Source organism: Clinocottus analis, unplaced genomic scaffold (assembly GCF_023055335.1).
Source record: "Clinocottus analis isolate CAN_PGR_092001 unplaced genomic scaffold, fCliAna1.0.p SCAF_17, whole genome shotgun sequence".
NCBI lineage: Eukaryota > Metazoa > Chordata > Actinopteri > Perciformes > Cottidae > Clinocottus > Clinocottus analis.
Genome location: NW_027175898.1, coordinates 487,234 through 507,588, shown reverse-complemented (window position 1 = coordinate 507,588; position 20,355 = coordinate 487,234). Strand labels below are relative to the sequence as shown.

The 20,355-nt window shown below is 46.1% G+C and overlaps 1 protein-coding gene across 3 annotated transcripts in view; it reads right to left on the bottom strand.

The window, feature by feature from the left end:
- Window positions 1-610: 610 nt before the first annotated feature.
- Window positions 611-20,355, bottom strand: part of daam2 (dishevelled associated activator of morphogenesis 2) — a 97,680-nt gene continuing 77,935 nt past the window's right edge. For all 3 annotated transcript variants that reach the window (XM_068579760.1, XM_068579758.1, XM_068579759.1), the window contains 15 exons: window positions 19,015-19,073; window positions 18,647-18,831; window positions 18,192-18,515; window positions 17,870-17,977; window positions 16,049-16,078; window positions 14,966-15,072; window positions 14,109-14,193; window positions 13,428-13,534; window positions 12,534-12,622; window positions 10,580-10,748; window positions 9,981-10,088; window positions 9,656-9,716; window positions 9,223-9,354; window positions 4,326-4,496; window positions 611-4,240 (listed from right to left, as the gene is read on the bottom strand). In XM_068579760.1, coding sequence (XP_068435861.1) covers window positions 4,028-4,240; window positions 4,326-4,496; window positions 9,223-9,354; window positions 9,656-9,716; window positions 9,981-10,088; window positions 10,580-10,748; window positions 12,534-12,622; window positions 13,428-13,534; window positions 14,109-14,193; window positions 14,966-15,072; window positions 16,049-16,078; window positions 17,870-17,977; window positions 18,192-18,515; window positions 18,647-18,831; window positions 19,015-19,073 — 1,948 coding nt within the window. In that variant the 3' untranslated portion in view covers window positions 611-4,027. The remainder of the gene's footprint in view (window positions 4,241-4,325; window positions 4,497-9,222; window positions 9,355-9,655; window positions 9,717-9,980; window positions 10,089-10,579; window positions 10,749-12,533; window positions 12,623-13,427; window positions 13,535-14,108; window positions 14,194-14,965; window positions 15,073-16,048; window positions 16,079-17,869; window positions 17,978-18,191; window positions 18,516-18,646; window positions 18,832-19,014; window positions 19,074-20,355) is intronic.

Here is a 20,355-nt window from a genome sequence, read left to right as displayed (position 1 = left end):
CATTTATGGGTAAATACATTTTAAAACTATTTAGCACTGTATTTATTTGTGCCCGACAGGCTGTGCATTTTGGAATAAAGTTGTGTAAAGAACAGGAAAAAAACTCAGATATAAAATAAACTAGGACACATTTGAGATGTTTAAGTTGAAAGTTGAAAGCTGAATGGTGACTCGGCACCCTCGGGATGGTCGAGCTACACTCATTTGAATGATTATTTAGTATTTGTTCGACCATTGCTTCTCAAATGGCCCTGCGATAGGCTGGCGACATCGGTTAATGACAGCTGGGATCGGGATAAGTCGGTTTGGATAATGGAATGGTTCTCAAATAGGGGTATTTGAAGGCACTTAAGGTGGTGCAATAGCCTTATTTTAAATACATTTAAAATTATAATTCATTTAAAAATCCTTTAAAAATAGTTAGTTAATACATATTCCAAAAAAGTATATGCAGTTAAGTGTTTGGTAGATAAAAGATTTGAAAAGAGTGAAAAAGCAGCGGAATGTTTTCTTTCCTAACATGCGTCTGCATGTGATGGGCGAACCGTTTTTTAGCTGCGATGACCCCAACACCAAGCATATCAATAAAATATCAATAGCAAGAACAAAATCAGCTGTAAGAAACAAAAGTTTATTGTAACCCTATAAAAGACAAAGGGTGAGAAAAAAAAATACAAAACTAAAATAAAGTTATAGAAATGAAAAAAAAAATCTCAAAACTATCCATCACACACAGACCACAGTTTAATTATTCATATTTTTATATAACATCTTGTTGTAATGCTGTGTGTACATACAAAATATAGCAAAGTAAATAAGGCAAATAAATAGAGGTACAATTTACAGGAAAATGGAACATTCCTCAATGTTTGAATTGTTTTTTTCTTTTTAATCTTATCTCAAACATCAAGAACTGTGTACAAAATGCTTCTTTTTTTAAACTGTACATCTTTCGGTGGCGGATCTTTTTTCTTTTCTTTTTTTTCCAACCATAAAAATACTGACTCCTCGCACTAACAGCCTGTGAGACCCGGTGCAGCTTCTCTCAAGTGGGACAAATTGTCCTGCAACAGGTGTGTCAACGCGTCACACGACCTGCACGACTCGGCAGACGTGCAGGTCCACGAAGAGTGCATGATATGACGGAAATGTGGATTCAAATCCCTCCCCCTTATTTCTGTCTTTTTAAACGAAGCAAGTGACACAGACTGTGAGGACAGGAGCGTCCCCACCGGTACCATCCTGTCCAACAGACAGGAAACGTGTCCCAACCTCAGCAGGCTCTGTTTTCCTTCTTTCTTCTTCACACCATGGGGCTTTAGGTTTTGGTTTGCGCCACTCGTTTCGTTGTACCCATCTCATTTCTGGAAGAGTGGGGGGGTTGAGACCCTCATAGTGGCGCTGTAAATTAAAATGTCCCATAATAAAAGTGCATCAAACAAGCTACTCATTTCATCCCTCTGGACTTCCATCTGTACACTCTGCGAATCAGCCAGTCAATGGCTGAAATAAACATCCAAACATGAAACAACACAAAAGCGTGATAATACTGACAATGTGGCGCCGGCCCTCAGGGACGAGTCTGTGCTGCGATTGCGTGGCCAAAGCTCTGGAGCAGGAGTCTGCAGAAGTCTCGTGCGATAGCAAAGGATTAATTGTAAAGACAAATAGCTCCTAAAATACACGAGATGCAGGTTAAAGAATAGGCAATCACATTTCACCCTCCTCAGGGCTGTGTGTGGAAGTTTAAATAGATTTGGTGTGATGTCTGAAGTGTCTCAATGAGGTGGCGCCAGGTGGTTTGATGCCGACCTGCGTTTCTCCTTCAAAAGTAGTAAAAATGTAGTTTTTCTTTTTGTGAAAGCAGAGGTAAAAACACAATAAAAAAAGGAATGGTACATGTATGACAAGCATAACAGAAACGCTAAAAGGAACCAAACTGGGAGAGTCAACCTGCGGTGGTGATCACACGCGGTGGGACAAGGTGCTGTGTGCGGGGTCCGTCTGTCCAGAAACACTGGAAACCAAATATATAGACATAATGAGTGTATTTCTCCTCGTGTTTTGCAACACTACTGTAAACCCTCATTGAGCCGAGTGCAGAGAGAACGTGTCTCTGACTTAACTCAAGGAAAAGGGGGCGGAGGGTCGTTACCATGGGAACAAGCACTTCCCTCTCCTCCCTGACAGACTTCAGGACATTGTCCCGCTTCTCCTTTTCCTGCAGTGTCGGCGGCGAGCTCAAACATGCGTGTCGGCCTCGTTCTTGTGGTCTTAACAGATCCTCATGACCTACAGAGCTGCCTCGGCTCCCTCAGACCGGACCAGGAGCGGCTAACACCGCAGTGGGCCAGAGGCCCCTCCGGGTCGCCAGCCACCCTGTACTGCATGTCCGTCAAAGGAGACCGCCCGACTGTTATCACATTACATTGCAGCCTGTGTCCCGCCTTCTGCTCGGGCTCCAGACATGCATATGTATATATATAAATAAAAAACATATACTACATTGAATATTTCAAAAGAGAAAGTGACCAAGGGTTGGCATCGGGTTGCCCGTAGTAACGAGGTCCTGAGCGTTTGAGAGAAACTGGAAGAAATGATGGAAGTGAGGATCGTTTCCCATGATGCTCTCTGAGGCTCCCGCTGACGTTTAGTCTCTCAGAGCTCCGCTGACGCCTTACAGGAACAGACTCACCACAAGGCCGAGTCCCATGTAACCATGCCAACCCAAATTAAAATAAAACCACACACAGGAACCCCATGTGATGAGCCTGGATGGAGCAGTTCAACTTGAGGAATCTCCTCAGCCGGTTTCAGCACCGTGGATAGCGGAGGCGGGGCCACAAGAGGCCCAATGAGAAGTGCTACCCAGCATCCCGTTGGTCGAGACTTACAGGACGGTGTGGACAGGACGAGTGTCATCGTTTAGTTTTTGTTTCATTTCTTTTTTCTTTTTTTTTTTACATAAAGCGAAAAATGGATATAAATTCACTTCGACATCGATGTGAACTTGCAACACCGACGGATAATGCATCGTGTGCAAAATCCCCAAAATGCCGTGAAAACATTTTTAAAAAAAAGAAACTCTACATCTTTGCAATTAGCTTGTCTGAATCTAAATATAAATATATATCAACGCCTAATTGCAGTATGTTTTCGTATTAATACATTTCTTCTCTCTTTGCTTTGGCACATGGTTCGATGCCCTAAGCGGAGTGGAACCCGTCGGCGAGAGGGCGCGAGGCCTCGATCTCTCGTGGCACTGGCATAGTGTCCAGCTGAGGGATGCGGGGCTTCCTGGAGAGGAGGTGTGTCCTCTAAACAACAGCAGCCTAGTTCTGTGCGTGCGTCCTCCCTGTGAACGTCGTGTGGCCGCCGGGGTGAAGAGCTCGTCCCCTTTCCTCTCTTTCAAGAGCCGACACAGCATTCTGGGATTTACCGACTGCACATCCCTGTTTTTCTTTCATGAATACCCATCGATTTTGTGAGACACTTGGAGCGAGCGCGGAGGGCGTGGCTTACGTACATCCTTCCGCACAGAAGCCCCTCCTTCAGGCTGCCCTCTTGCCCTCGGGGTGACGTACAGCGTGACGGGCTCGTCCCAGAGTCCCGTGTGGTTTAGAGCCAGGTGGAAGCTGCTCCAGCCTCTAGGAGAAAGAGGGAGGGGCTTGTGATGGGGGGAGGAGCAGTTGAACAACGGTCTGAAGCTTGAGCCCAGAGTCAGGAGGATAAGGTGAAAAGATACTGGGGGTAACTTGTCACAGTGGTCTGTCCTCCGCCCGGCTCAGGAGATCACACTCCCTCAGGACGAACGGGGCGGGGTCAGCTTTGCAAGACCAATTAGAGGAGGGTATCCTTCTAAACAGCAGGGCCGCCTACACACGTCCAGTCCTGCAGTTACTTTGCATCCTGTCCAACGTCAATGGCCTCTGTTCGAGGACCCGGACCTAAAGGTGTTAGGAGATTGACACCATGGCAGAGTTTTAGTGTCTAGTGTTTCATTCGATCTCCTTCCTTTGTCCCCGACCTAGTAATTGACCTTGGTGACGGCCCGCTCGCGGCCCCCACCCTCCACCAGCTGGTTGACGGAGCGCTTGCGGTTCCGCTTAAATTTGTTCAGGTCCTTGTCGAAGACCTCGCCGGAGCGCAGCGCCGACACCAGGTCGTCAAACTCCCCGCCGACCTCGTCCGAGGTGCCGCCCTTCTTGGCCCGCCGCTCCCGCTCCCTCTGCTCCTTGAGCTGGGGAACAAGACACGGGAGCTCAGTGCCCAGAGACGGCAAACAATAAACCATCGTTGTTCTACTCTCTACATGTGTGCCTCACCATGGCCTCCATGCGGGCCCTCCTCTCCTCTTCGTCTTTGCGCCGCTGCATGTTCTCCAGGTCCTGCCGCGCCTCGCTGAACGACTGCAAGAACGTGTCGAAGATCCCGAAGAACTCGTCCGGTTGCATTCTCCCTTCTTCCTCCCCAAAGTGCTTTAGAGACTTGGTAAACTGTAGAGAGAAAATCAGTTATTTATTTATATACACAGTATTTATATACAGATATGCATGCCTTTGCCCCAGTTTATCAGCTGTGTGCTCGTAACATACACACACACCCACACACACGTCTTCTTCACAATTGAAGAAGAGACCATAAACTAATGTTTACAATGTTTATTGAGGGAATAAATCAAGAAAAGTAGAGTCATTTTCTCATAGACTTTTGTACAATTAGAGCAGTCGCCCCCTGCTGGTCATTAGAAAGAAAGCATATTCAAGGCGCCGCATTGGTGCTGTTCTCAGGTCTGTTATCCAGCATCAGAGTGAAGTGACAGAAAGCATCCCGTCCTTCCAGTTTGTACAAGGCGGGTGTATCATGTGTGTGTTGTGAAGGAGTTGAGGCTTGCTCCTTTTGGAGGATGATACATTTTGCATTCTGTCATTATGGGCTGGTCGCCGTGACAACCCCACCATCATCCCACTCCCTCCTGTAATTATCTGGTCAAATTTGTTCCCTCTCGTCCCATCGGGTCCTTTCTAAATGAGCACGCACGCACACACACGCACACAAACTGGTATGGGAATATGAAGTCACACACACACACACACACACACACACACACACACACACACACACACACACACACTGAGGCTAAATCTCTTTCGGTATTTTTGGTGGAGCGTGTACTACGCCCCTGCTGTTTGTGTTCACATTCACATCGATATTTGTTCATCATGTTGTTGTTGATTGAAGATGTTGTCCACCACTCTTATTTGAAGTTGTTAAAAGTTTTTTTTCAGACGCGCTCTGGTTAACACATCATGGATTTGGTCTCGCTTCACCTTCTCCTCAACCATGAGAACGTCTGGCCACTCCACGAGGTATTAGCCACTCTATCGTGGGAGCTTGCTATTAGAAATGCTCTCAAGGGAACTCTTTAATGAACTGTTTACCAACAACCTGAGATGTGTCTACCCAGTACAAAGGCTGGGAGGTCTGAGAGGATCAGTGTGGTCTTGAAGCTGCGTGTCTGCCAGCGGTGCCGTGCCAGCGTATTAAGTGGAGGAGGGGGTCGAATAAAAGGAGTGTGATGATGTTATAAGTAAAGTACTGTGATACGCAGCTGGTTGTTCAATGAAAGTGGGAAATAAATGAAAGGAAACTAGTTCATAATATGTAGAAAAAGGATCAGCTGTGTTGCACAGCTTTGATCCACTGGTTGCCCACAGCATGGAAGAAACACACCCACTTGTTGGTCACATGGTCAAAAACCAGATGCAGTTGAATTCAACTGTAGACTTTTAAAAAGGTCACAGTGTTCTTTCTGCATGTTTTTCATCCATGTACAACTGGCACATCCATACTACTTCCACAGCCACTCAGAGCAAACTGCTTTCATTTTCATGTTCCACGTTTACAGTAGAGAAACATATTGGACGGGTTGCCATTTAAATTTTGTCTCGTTATATTGTACCTCTACAGGATGAAGCACAATGAGCTCAGTGATGACATCGCTTTTTCCCCTCTGGCTCCATCATCAGGTCAACTTGTGCAATGCTTTGCTCTGTGACCAAATATCTATGGAAACTAGGGCTGCAACTAACGATTATTTTAATAATCGATTAATCGGTCGATTATTTTTTTAAAGCATTAATTTGCAACCTTTTATTACAAAAACAGAACTAACTGTGCAAATTCACAGTGCAACAAATCTTAATAATAAAGAATTTATAAAAAATGAAGAAATGCAAATCAGAAAACTTAACAGAATTTGTCAGAACTTGTTCTCTACACTCACAGACATGCACACTCACAGACACACACACTCACACACATGCACAGACACACACACAGACAGACTCACACACATGTACAGACACACACACACTCACTCACTCACTCACTCACTGACGTGCACACTCACAGACACACACGCACACTCACAGACACACACTCAGAACTTATAGAACAAGAGTTGATATTCCAGAAGTAACCACTCAATGTATCAACGGATAATTTACGGACTGCACTTTACCTAAATAAAGGTTGTTCATTAGATATGGAACTACAAATCCCAGCAGCACTTCCTCTGCATGAAGCCACATTATATCGGTTGAACGCAGGTCTGTGTTCTGCACCTCAGAGGAGATATTTACTCGTTGCTTCTCTTGAAGCCTCCGCGGTATTTTAAAATGAAGACGTTATCTAACCCAACAGCTCAAACACGGGGAATGAACGACTAGCTAGCGAGCTAACGACAACGGTTAGCCTCGCTGTTAAGTTATTGTACACGCAACGCGACTATGCAGTGACATACGAGAAGGTGCAGCGCGCTGCAGAAGCTGCTGGACCTTCAGTCTGCTGCCCTCCACTTCACTCAACTGTTTTGTTCAATACTCAAACATCTCCGCGACTTATTGAGTGGCATAATAATCGCGCGACACAACGAATCGATAATGAAATTCGTTGCCAACTTTTTTCATAATCGATTTTTATCGATTCGTTGTTGCAGCCCTAGTGGGAACTATTGACATCAGCAAACAGTTTCCTGTATTTCTCCACACTGCCTGTCCCCTTTATGTCATATTCTATTTACTACAATGGGACAAGTCAATACAGACTACGCCCGATTCCTTTGCTCCACAGACATCAACGTAAATATTGGACCCATTTTCACAAGCCACGTATCTTCTGAACAATCTGACTGAAATTGGTTTAAAAAAGATGTTTTTTAAAAAGTACAGCTCCTATTGTCTTCAAAGCTGAAGATGGCTGCAATAATCTAATGTTGGCAAAAGAAGGTATACATTATGAAAATCTAGTCCAATCTGCTATTCATCCATCCACACCACTTTCACCACAGTTCCAAACGAGTGTGCGCTATATTAAGAATACTTTCAGCCAGTAATCCTGCCATGAGACAGATGTTCCCACCAGGGAAGGGAAATCAGCTGTGTCCATCTGTTCTCTCACCAGAGCCACCAGACTGTTACCTCTCAGAATACCAGGGAATGCTGGTCTACCGCTGGCTCCATGGGGTTTTGTGTCATTGTGTGAACCCAAACTAACCACAGTCACACACACAACAAGCCCCCCCCCCCCTCCTCTTCTCCCTCCTCACCCCACCTGCACCCACAGCACTACACACTTTTCTGCTCCTGTGCCGGTTGTGCTCTTGGATAGAGATGGAGCTTGTATTGCCTGAGAACATGGCGATGCGGCTTTGAGGGATAAACCTGACCCATCTCTCTGGATAAGAGGAAAAAAATCCCTCTTGTCCTCTGAAAACCTCTGTCCCAGTAACCCCAAGACCTTGGACAACTGTAATCCTTTGTAATGTATGTAGTAGTGTCTGGCGAGTGTGTGTCTTCTCTCAAAGACACACACACACACACACACACACACACACACACACACACACACACACACACACACACACACACACACACACACACACACACACACACAGACACACACACACACACACGTTGCCATGGAGATTCATGAGCCTCACTGGACTGCCTGCCTCTGTTTAGTCATTTTCCTCAAGCTCCTGAAGACCCATACGCCGCGCGCACACTAACATTTCCAGATCTGTATTCCACTGGAAACCCTCACGAAGCGTCAGACAACCTTGACAAGCACCGAGTTGATGCGTCAGACTCCCCATTTATCGCACGCACACACACAAGCGTGCGCACACACACACGCACACGCACACACACACACACACACACACACACACACACACACACACACACACGCACACACACACACACACGCACACACACACACACACGCACACACACACACACACGCACACACACACACACACACACACACACACACACACACACACACACACACACACACACAGAGAGAGTCTGGGCTGGTGAACACAGGTTCTTTTGTTTCACAGCAGTAACCAGTCGGTGGGCTGCTCCTCCCATTCAGTTCCCATGACGTCCCAACTGGCCCGTCTTCCCTCAGATTTTTTTTACCGACCTCCTCCTCACACAAATAATTAAGCTAAGGGGCCGGGGGCCTCTACCTGAAACCCAAGGGCCCTTCCTCCTGTCTTCTTCTCTATCTTTCCTGAAAATCTGTCGACCCTTCTGGAGAATTTTCAGCAATTTTAAGCAACATGTCAATTATTATGTTTTAAAGAGGACAGGGCCTCATGATAAAGTAGGATGTGATTTGTGTAACTTTTAAAAGCAGCCTGACATATCAAAGCTTCAAACGTGTCAGCATCTTGATGCTGAATGTGCGTCAAAAGGTCTCCAAATTAAAAAACCCAGTCACATAAATCTTTTCGACACCGCCTGTCTTTAGGACTCCCACAGTTCCGCTGATGTCTTCAGCTTGCATACTTCCTCCCATTCATCAACTCCCAAGCCAGCGAGGTCCGAAAGGCCCCTCGTCCCAGTGGTAGGAAGGAGGGGAGTGTGGATTACACTAACTAAAAGGGACGAACACAAAGACAGACAAGAGTAGGATCTTTCCCCCCGGCACTGCTAAAGCGTCACACTGGACTAATAGGGACACACAGGAGGTTTCATGGTTTTTCAATAAAAGAATGTCTCCGTCTTCCTCCTTCTTCTTCTGTCTGTCCAACATGAATGTTTAACAGTGAGGACTATGAGCACACACGGCATGAGAGCCCACCTCATGGACATCTGGACATAGTCTGTCAAATAGGCGGGTCGCTGTACTACTCATGCAGTTCTCTACCTTGTCCTTGGCCTCGCTCAGCTGGTCTTCCAGCTCAGAGAAGCTGAATCCGGCCACCGTGATGAAGTCGCCGATCACGGCCACAAACTTGTCCCCGCGTTCCCGCGTCCGACTCTGCTGGTACTGCAGCTCCTGGAGGGCAAAAGAAAAGCATGAAAATTGGTCAAATTATGAGTTTTTCTTTGTTTGTATACTGAGAGAAGAAGGAAGAAGACAAAGGGGCAGAGCGTTCGCTCAGCGTCGATGATTTTAAGGATCCTCAGCGACAGAAACACAGCCGATCTCTGTGAAGTGCAATATGTGCATGTGCCTTTGTTTCTGTGAGTGTAAGTGTGCTGCTCCGTTTCATTGTAGGACATTTAAACACGTCGCCCCGCCATCCGTTCCCTGAACCGGGTGAGGGGGAACGCGACACAAACGCACAACGACTCACCGCTTCTAGAGCCTTCAGTCCGCTTTTGATGTTGTGCACCTCTTTTTCCAACTCCGACAAACTGTTGAGAGACAGAAACAGACGTGGAAGACAATCTAAACTTGTGTCCAAGTTTACATTTTCAAATGTGGAAAGCAGAAATAAAATAGAAACTTAATCATAATAGAAATCTCCTGACTACAGCTCCTGCAGTATACAGTATGTAGAGTATGGTGTTTGGGTTGGTTCGTAACTGCGCTGCTATAAACCTCACACACTCGAAGTCTAGTGAGTGTGACAACAGATAGAATGCTACGGTGAACACAGCAAAGCGCTGTGCACTCACTTGACTTTGGCCGCCACCGGCACGCTGCTGAGGTCGTCCTGGATGTGCAGCGTGTCGTTGTAGTTCTTCTCAACGATCATAATCAGGTAGTGCAACATGGTGATGTTCCTGTTGAGGCACGGGGCGAGACAAAAGCACTTCAACAACAGGGAGCGAGGATATTGGTGTTTTCAGGAAGTCGTTAAGAAAAAGAAGGACGACATGTTCTGCAACACTTTTTCAGAAAATGTATACATACATACATACATCTGTATACAAACTAATTGAGTAGAATCAAGGGACACAATGACCATGTTGATGGTGCAGTTTTTTTAAATTCATAGAATGTTTCCGATAGAGGGATTGCCTTGATAAGGCTCTGAACATGGCCACAGCGCAGCCGGTGGGTAGCAGCTAATACTAATTTAACATCTAATTTGTGTGCGTTTTGAAAATTTAACATCATGGAAAAGCCCAGAATTGTGAGAACCTAAATTGAGTACATTTATGACACCGAGTTCTCTGAGCAAACATGAGGACTTGTTTTCATAGTGGACATGTTTTCATAGCGGACATGTTTTCCTCGTGGACATGGGGAAAAAGCGAGTAACCTGGCTTACCTGTCGATGCTAGACTTGGTGTCTGCGATCTTGTTGAGGCTGGAGACCTTGAAGCCATAGGCATTGCCTCTCTGGCCCTTGTTCATGAAGTTGCCGAAGGCCAGCACCACCTCCAGGATCTGAGTCAGCCTCTTGCTCCGGACCACCTCCCTGGATGCGCTCAGGAGAGCTGGAGGGACAAGCAGAAAGACAGAGAAGTAGCTGGAGAGATCATATAGCTTGTGATTGATGTGTGTGCACTTTGCTTAGTCCATCACTTTACCTTTTATATTATATTATATAATGAACTGGCCTTTTTTCATCCCCCCATCCTGTTTCTCCACTCAGACTCCCTTCCATACACACACATGGAAACTCAAGTCTCAACTGTGCTCGGGCCTACAGGCTCTCAATCCTCTGCTTCATTTTGAACATCCGTCTTGATGATTGATCAATACTCCCCAAAACCACCGGGCAGCTCAGTGGGGAAACCCATCACGTCTCTCCAGCCATAAAACAATGGGACAGACAACATGTCTGGCAAAGTGCAGGTAGTTCCCCTTGCCACAAAGGAAAAACCTCAGTGTGAATGTGAAAGCCATTAACAGAACCCATGTTGTTATCGTTACCGTCCTCTCTGCAGCAATGCATCATGGGAACCGTTCCTTTGGCTCTGCTGACAGTGTTCTGCTGGGTGCAGGGGCGGCCTGGCGAGCCCGCTGCACACTTGTCTTACGAAATGGATTGAACAGGCTGGGTGGTCTCATTGAGAGTATATAAGAAAGTACTGTGGGTATAATAAGAGGGGATCAGGATTGTATTACGTGCATAGATGAACAGCAGGGTTTGGATCCAACAAAAAAAAAGGTTCTGAGGCCTCCAACTCACAGAATTGTGCCTCTGCTCACAAGTTCTTTCCAGTGACGTGTGTCAGAGAATACAAACCAGCTACAGCACACGCTGGGCTCTAACTCTGTCAGCACTCGCTGCAAAGAAAACGCTGGCGCAAATATTGGGATGTGCCCGGCAGAGCCGCCCACCTAAAAACATTTAGGCCTGCACAGAAGTGTCTTTGGAGCAGCTTTGGCTCAAATGGACACAGTGAAAGCTCAGCTGCGACACACCCATGTGTGTGTGTGAGAGAGAGAGAGACAGAGACAGAGAGACTCCTCCCCTCTCAACGTGGGCCAACTTTCCAAAACATAGTAACCTGAAGGCTGGTTCGAAAGGGGAAAAATGTCAGTGTGGCCAACATCCAGTCGGCCACCCGCTCTCACCGTGCACGCACATAATGCGACAGAGAAGGATTTTCTCGCCATAAAAGGCGTCGGTCAAATCGTTCAAAGCTGGTGACATTTAGAATGCATAAAAACTGTTTTTTGGTTTCTAGGCATGTCAGCTGACTTAGAAATGTGCCTCTACTTTCCTTCTTAGTGTCTCTGTACAGTGCACGCTTCATGCAATTGTCGAGTTTATACATTGGATTGATTTTAGTAACTTGAATGCACAACATAATGGCTGCATCCAAGCTACCTGAACTATAAGTATAAGTGTGTATTTCTTCTCCACCTTGCTGCCTGCTTATATGACAATTTCGGGGGTGGAGGGGCGTCAATTATCCTGATGTGACCCATTTGTTGGGGACTATTATCCACCATGGGTTGATACACATTCGGTGCTCAGGTCTGTATTTGTGGCAGCAACAACAGTACATGTTGGATTGAGCCAACTGCAGTCGAACCACAAAGTAAACTACAATGTGGGTGAACATGATGTCCCCAGTGCAACAGTGGGGCTCATTGATTGTGTTTTTAATAGGTTATGGACAACAATGGAACAGATGAAGAGGACACTTCAGGCTTCAGCAGACAATACTTGTTATCATCATTATCACTTTCTTTGTTGACAAAAGAAAACTGAATATTGCCCGATTGATTTAAAGCCTGTGAGTGGCCTCCGATGAGTTTGTCCTTACCTTCAACTTTCGGCTTGGTTTCCGCGAGACGCTCTGCAAATTTCTTTTTGAAGAACAGAGCCTGCAGTCTCTGCTGGTAGTGGTCAATTCTGTTGAAGGGAGGGCAGGGGGGGGGGGGAACAGAATGGGAAATGAGTCACATTTGTGTCCAGGGGAGTGAAAGTTCAAAGCTCGAAGTCACCCAATCGTACAAAACTCCCTCTCTGTTGAACCTGCTTAAAACATTCACTGTGGGAGGGAGTGGGAATTTCAAAGACGGACCAAAGATATTAAATGGTGAAAAAAACTAAATCCCAGATGGATTGCTGAGATCAGGGAGATGCGGTCAAAAGGAAACAAAGTGGACAGGGTAATATATCAGCGAAAAAGATGAAAAGGTTTAATTATCTTGAACAAATAGCACAGATTCTGAGGAATGATGGAATGCAGATGAAAAAATAAAAAAAATAATAACGTGACGGAGTCCTCAAAGTGCAGCCGTGATGCATCTCCTGACGTTTGTTCCTGATCCCAGCGCCCCATGCTGCGTCACAAAGCTCAGTCTTCTCCAACCAACTTAGTGCTTTGTAATATTTGAAGATCTATTTGTGGCTGAGGGGCTGACGTCTTGATTCAGTACAAAATCTTCTCTTTGGAAATCTGCCAATCCAGATTCTGGCCGTAGTCTGTTTTACAACGGAGACGATGGCTCTTGTGCAACAAATCTTCATCACCACATCTCACAGGTTGAACTACCCGAGCATTTACCTGACTTTTGAATCTTTGCTTAACATGGGGGTGGGGGGTGGGAGGGGGAGAGTGGTGTTTGGCTGCAGTTGTCAAAAACACATTTGACAGCTAACCCAGTAATGTTACCTAAATCAGAGTGTTGTACAGGAATGCAGTTCTGTGTACCTGCTCATTTCAAAGAGGAAGCGATCGGCCCGGGCCATCCTCTCCAGCTCATGTTTGTGCTCCTCCAACAGGTCAATGTCACTTTTTTCTGGTATAAATTTCAGAAGCTGCAAAAATGCAAGGACCAGAATGTTAATTCAGACATCTGCGGAGCAAACTGAAATGCATAGTGTGCAACATTTGCAATTAGTTTTCTTCTAATGTTGATTACTAAGAGAAACTACCGGTAAAGAGTGAAGCCAATGTGGCAGAGTGTAAATCTGCATTTTCTCTAACAGGGGGTGACTCCTCTGGTTGCAAAAATAACTGGTTGCATAGAAGTCTATAGGGAAATGACCCAACTACTCTAGTAAAATTGCTTGTAAAGCAGACTATGCTTTAGGGTGGGGCTAGCGTGTGATTGACAGGTCGCTACAACGGCATTGTTCAGTCTGGGAGTTCTACCTTCAACATCTCGGCTTCTTTATCAGAAATGACTGAAATCTATAATATAAATATCACTTTGTCTGGGCCAAGTTGCTGACTAGGCAAAGTACATCAAACCTTTTTGAAGACAGAAATATAACTTGATTTTTTCTGTTCCAACCAATCAAATCCATGCACGTTGTAGCCAACTTGATAATGTTCTGCTACTATCCTGCTGTCGTACATCCACAGTACTCTGTCCCTTATGGATCTCACCTGCTCCAGCATGTCTTTGGCCAGCTCTTCCCTCTCATCCATCTCCAGGATGGCCCTCTTTATCTCTTCATTGCTCATTTTTAACCTGCAGAGGAGGAACAATTTTAGTTCATCCCCTTAATCGGACGACAAACGGCACAGAAAGCTGCAGCGGCCTGATGCTAACACTCTGAACACCACTCTGGACACAAGGTCGGCCCCCGGGAGCTCTGCCAGGTGTTCTCAGTGAATCTGATCCGTGTTAAGTGTGCCCGGCTTGTGATCAACAACAGCATTGTTAGTCCTCGCACCGAGGCCTTATCGACCAGCCGGTGACCCCATTTGGTTTCTAGTTTGTACCCTCGGGTCATTTGCTATCGACACGAGAGCAGCCCAGAGACACTGATGCAGTTGTGCTCGACACAGACGGGCCTCGGAAAGTCTGTTCATTGATCCAAATTCTCCACAGGGCTTTGAGAAAGACACACAAATGGCAACCATACTGTTGAGGGTTTTTTAATAGATTCTGGTTCAGATTTAGTCAGACTTTAAGCCCTTCGGGAGGGGACGGGGCATTTGATATGTCCTAATCTATTTTCAATGTGGAGATTGATAATGCTTGAAATAGTCACTAAGAATATACTCCTCCAGAGACAATGCTGTCTGTCTGTAATGCGACTCAGTTGGAGGCTAGGATCATATATGCTGGCAGATGTCTCACGTACCAGACATAAAAAGCTCCGGCCTCAGAGTTACAGCTCGACCCCTCTGAGCCAAAGGTCACCCAGAGCCTGTGCTCGGGGCATTTCTTCACAATTACAATTTAATTAACGGATAGTTAATAAACATGATTTAATAATTCCGGACTGGACCCGTACTTTGAGAGGAGGATGACACAGTTCTGCGCACGTCTGCCGTCGATGACCGACAGCTCCTTGACCTTCCGCGTGCTCACGAAGATATCGTCCATAGAGCCCGTCTCCTTCTGCAGAAAGATGAAGACAGAGATCCAGATTAACTTTACACACGGTGCTCACATGAAAAGGAAAGCTCCTTCCCACATCTGTTGGACGTCTTTATCTGGTTGAGAGATGACATGACCTCTTCCCAACATTTAACATGTGTTCATTTGGAGCAGAAAAAAAAAAAGTCGCAGTTTGATCACTGGCGACTATCAAGCACGGACTGAAGAGTTGCACTCCTGCCAAATGCAGTAGTTGACCTGCTTCTGCAGTCTCTGAGGCCACAATGCACGTCTCATTAAAACTATAAAGCCTGGACTGAACTGTATGAAAACATATTTTTTTAAATGCAGTGAAAAAAAGAAGAAAAAAAATCATGCCAGTGCAAGTACAAATGTAGAAAGTAGGTCCTGTGAAAGAAGTATTTCACTTGGTAAGTCATTACTGCAATTGTGTTAAACACACATTCTATTTATGGTGCGGGTTGGTTTCCTCGTCCCCCCCCCCCACCCCTCCCCCCAAAAAAAGAAGATTTCTGAGGTTGTGACGTGTGTGAAACAGATGCAGCTTGTAAAGAAAGTGCCGTTTTTCCATGCCTGCGTTGACCCGCGGTGCCTGGCAACGAACAGAGGTTGGCACCGGGATGTGAAGGAGAGGAGGGGCGACTCCCATTCACCGGGACGCCAAACCCTCTCCGTCCCACACGCTAAAGGCAGGTTTTTTCTCTGAATGCAGTTTTGCCAACTTGTTGGACTCAACCCAGAAGGGGTAGTGGCGACTAGCCCTTTCGTGTTTTAGACCCGGCTTGCTGTCTTAATGCGTCATACGCACACTCCAGCATTGGCAGGCATTTAAATTTAGTTGTTTGTTCACTGTGTGCACAACCACCAATGCATTCAACACATTGATTACACATTTGCTGCCCAGCAGAGGGGAAGGTGCTAGAGCGGTGGAGGGCGGTGACGTGAGATAAAGATGCTGCAGGACCTCTTGACTCACCTGCTTGAAGGATTGGTTAGTGAGCAGGTCCTGACCAGGCAGTCGGGGGAGTGCAGAGACAGAGAGAGAGAGAGAGAGAGAGAGAGAGAGAGAGAGAGAGAGAGAGAGAGAGAGATACACACACACAAAGAAAAAAACAGAAGAAAAAAATTGAAAACACATGCAAAGATTAGCACTTCAAGCAGAGGAAAAAAAAAGGTGCTGACTCGAGCAAAGAACTACAACTATGCGCCATAAGCCCAAGCTGGGAAGCCTTCTGTGAGAACGCAGAGTTAATAACGACTGAGCGAGTCATCAGGGGCTCATGAAGTCCATGTTGAAAGCCTGAAATCCATCTGCATCGGTGAGAGTTTTTAAAGCTGCGCTCTATTTCGGTCTCTTGTGTTCTTAAGGAGGTCACGATTGCTCTAATGTGTTCTTTTGATTGCGTCTACGTTTGCCTTGACATGGAAAAACAAGAGCATGAAAAATGAAGTGCGGGGAGGAATCCTGCAGAGGGCGAATGTAAACAAAAGGCCATTCCGAAAGAAAAGGCCAATGACAAGCTTTAAAAAGAAAAGGAAAAAAAGCAATTGTGCCATGTATAAACATCGCAATATTGAATTGAACCTCACTCATGCCAAATGGAACCGTGTTGTCAAAGCCAATGAGGCCTTGTTTTTTTTTCATGTGGCTATATCCATAGAGATCGCTGTTTAACCGCCAATAAAAACCTCTTCTGGATAAATAAATACGCACAGTAAACCACTGTCAGCAACAGCCTCGAATGACCCATTGCTCCTTAATAAAAGCCCTAAGAGGGAAGTTGTGCTTTTAGCGGTGAGGAGGCTTTTAGGAGTTGCAGTAAAATACCTTGTAAAGAAATTCGACAATGGCGATGCCCCTATAGGGACTTTGATTCTCCCTGGGATGGCTAGAGACTCATTAGGGTGTATTGACATCCCACTGAAAGGCCGTTTACGCAGTAAAACATAGATGTATGATGTATGCGCACAATATTTGATCACATGACAGGTGGTGTGTAATTAGCTTGTAGCATAAAGGGAAGTAATTGGTAAGTGCTGTGTGGTATTGCCCCCCGAGGCCTGCGTACGCCAATTGCCCCATTACCCAGAGTCCCTGGTTTAATTGCTCCTTTACTTTAGTGCGTTCGCATCGTGACTCCTCCGCATTGCCCTGATCCATGAGCCCGTGAAGACCACAGTCGCTAGCCCAGTTCTCACACAAACGCTCTGGAGACACTCGGCCGGAGCTCAAGTTCCGTGGCATTTTCTACAATAAGGCATTCAGCAGTGAGCAGCTGCTCGTGTTGGCCTGGTCCTGGAACCTTGGCACTCAGTGCTCTTACGACATCCCTCCCCACAGTCCATCTCACACACACACACACACACACACACACACACACACACACACACACACACACATTTTAATTTCACTTGTGACAGTTCTTAAAAGAAGAGACATGAAAAGGATTTCTGCGTCTATATGTTAAAGGAACAGTGTGTGGGATTTAGTAGAATCCAAACGAGGTTGCAGATTGCAACTGACCGCTCCCTGCTGTTTTTCACCCCAGATTGTGGTAACTGTGAAGGTGCAACATGATGGGCTCCTTCTGAGCTAATAAAAACACAACGATTCTTAGTTTCAGGTCATTCCACCCAAATAAAAACATAGTTATGAATATAATATTCCATCTCTGACAGTACAGACCAGACTAGCTACACACTGGCCCTTCAATGCCAAATCGTCAAAAAAAACTACATACTTGCACATTGAACTGCGAGTCATAATACTGCAGTCCACTTGCTGAATAATCCAAACCTGCTGTCTCTGATAGGCTGAAAACATCTTCTCAATGTCCTTGAGGTCGAGAATCTTGAAAGCTCTCAGGTCGTCAATGTCATTCCAGATGGTGCCGTTAATAACATTCTGAAAAAGGGATTAAGGGATTCATGTTAAAAAAAAATGGAGGGAACCAGTACTACTTGTGTAGTACAGGGATGAAATGATGCCTTGAATTTGTTACGCAATTACACCAGCTAACAGACCATATCTTCATATTACAGATTGACCATGCTCACACTGTCATCGTGTCTCAAAAATGTAAATAAAGTTAAAATATTTTGCCCCGTTGTGCTCTCACCTCTCCTAGTTTGGCCCAGTTGAAGGACTTAAGGGGATGAGAGGGCTGAGGGATCGACTTGGAGCGCATGCTGGCAGCCGAGTTGAATGAAGAGGAAATGGGAGGAGGCGGGATTCCGAAAATCGGAGGTGCTCCCGGTGGGGGAGGCGGCCCGCCCGGTGGAGGAGGAGGAGGCAGAAGAGGCGAGCTGTTGAACGGTAGCGGAGGAGGAGGAGGAGGAGGAGGAGGAGGAGGAGGAGGAAAGCCCCCCATCATCGGTGGTGGAGGCGGAGCCGCAGGAGCACCGGGAGGAGGAGGAGGAGCCGGGAAAGACACGCTTACGCCCTGTTGGTGGAGAGACGGAAGTAAAAGATGAAGTTATCGTGCATAAAATTTGTACGACATGATATACACGAGTACATTCAATTAGAAAAGCAATCAATTCAAATTCAGTATTAAAAAGCAGCACTCCTCACAGAGACGTCATTGATGCGCGTGGACAGGTCCAAGACCTGTTCCCTGGCCGAGCGCAGCTCCACTCCCTCGCGCTGGAGTTTGTCCTTCATCTTGTTCAAAGTCTTCATCATGTCTTCCTTCTCCTGGGTCTTGGTCTCGCACTCTCGCTCCTTCCGCTCTAGTTTACCCAGCAGCTCCACGTGATCTGAAAGGGGACGAGTTGGATGATGAAATGCAAACCGGGTAGAGCTTCATACAGAGAAGCACAGAGTGATTTCTAGGCTCAAATATATAAAATATTGTCTATAATATGATATAAAATTCTGTATAAAAATCACAAAAAAATGCTTGACGCATTTTGATTTCTCTTTCGTCGACCAGGTCTTACCTTTCCTGAACTTCTCGGCCTGGTCTCTCCACTGCTTCACCTCGTTCTCGTTGACCAACCTGAGAAGCAGGAGCACACAGGTGAGCATTACGACAAGGAACGCATGTGGGGTGAACTGTCAATCTTTCCATTTTGTGAGAGGCATCTTGACTAGTTTGATGCAGTTTGACCCCTCTTATAAAGCTGCATGACACAACATTAGTGCTCAAATAAAACCTGCAGGGCAAAAAATCTGTTAAAAAAAAGTTTGGGGCAGCGAATTCAACGGGAAGCTTGATAGGTAATACAGGGGTTACGCTGATGTTTTGAGGGCAAGGCTCTCAAGTGTCACACATTTCGGTCTTAAATCACGCCCTCCCGCCACACATCGTATTTCTCACGCTGAAAAAAAACTCCAGGCTATTTAATGTGCCGCAGCGCGCAGACATGACCTGGTCGAGCGCTGCCCTCACCACGGAGGAATCAAGCACCCCCGTGAGGAGCCACTCATCAGCCAATCAAAAAAAAGAAATGGGCTGCAGCCAATCAGAAAAACATATCTTTTGTATGCCCCCCTACCCTCCCCACCCCCCCGCTATATGTCACGCTTGCCTGTCTTCAAAACTTGAGAGCCCTGTGAGGGTGATGTGGGATCAGCTGATATTAGAAATGAGGCGACAAAGATATTGGTTAAAAACAGGGGAGTGAAGGAAGATTGGCAAAGATGAACAAATGGCAAGTTTTTGAAAAAATGTATGCAGCTTGTGAAAAGTTTGAAAAGTGAAAAACCTTGAGGATTGCTGGAGGCCGTGGCTAGAGCTGAAGGGAACAGACACGTTTCAGAGTGTCAAACAGTGAAATAGAAAGAGCTGGAGAGAGTCTTGAGGTACGGCCGCTAACTTCTCGCTCACGATTCGCACTGAAGTGCTTGTCATCAATGCACACGAGGCAACGTAAAGCAAATTGCTCATTAATCAGGTGTCTGTCCTCTAAGTGCAGGTGATAGTGAACTTGGCCACTTGCACTTCAACATTGGTTTACTAACAACTCGAGCTCCGTAGATCCAACACGTAAAAAACCCAATCGCTTTATTGTTCACCGGTCAAATAAAGAACCATCACGCAGCCGTGGAGGAACGTGTACTGCACGAGAGTGTTCATTTTTGGGGCCGGTTTGGGGAGAGTTGTCATGGTGACCGCAGATGTCGCTGAAGATGCCGCATCTTAGTCCGCTCTCTGTACAGCCACTGGAAAAAATTGCGCTTGAGTGAGCTGACGGCACAGACAGCAGTGGATGAATTAGTGAACAAAGTGGGAGCAGGCGGGAGCCAGGGTTTACCACGCCACATGTTTTATGAGGCTC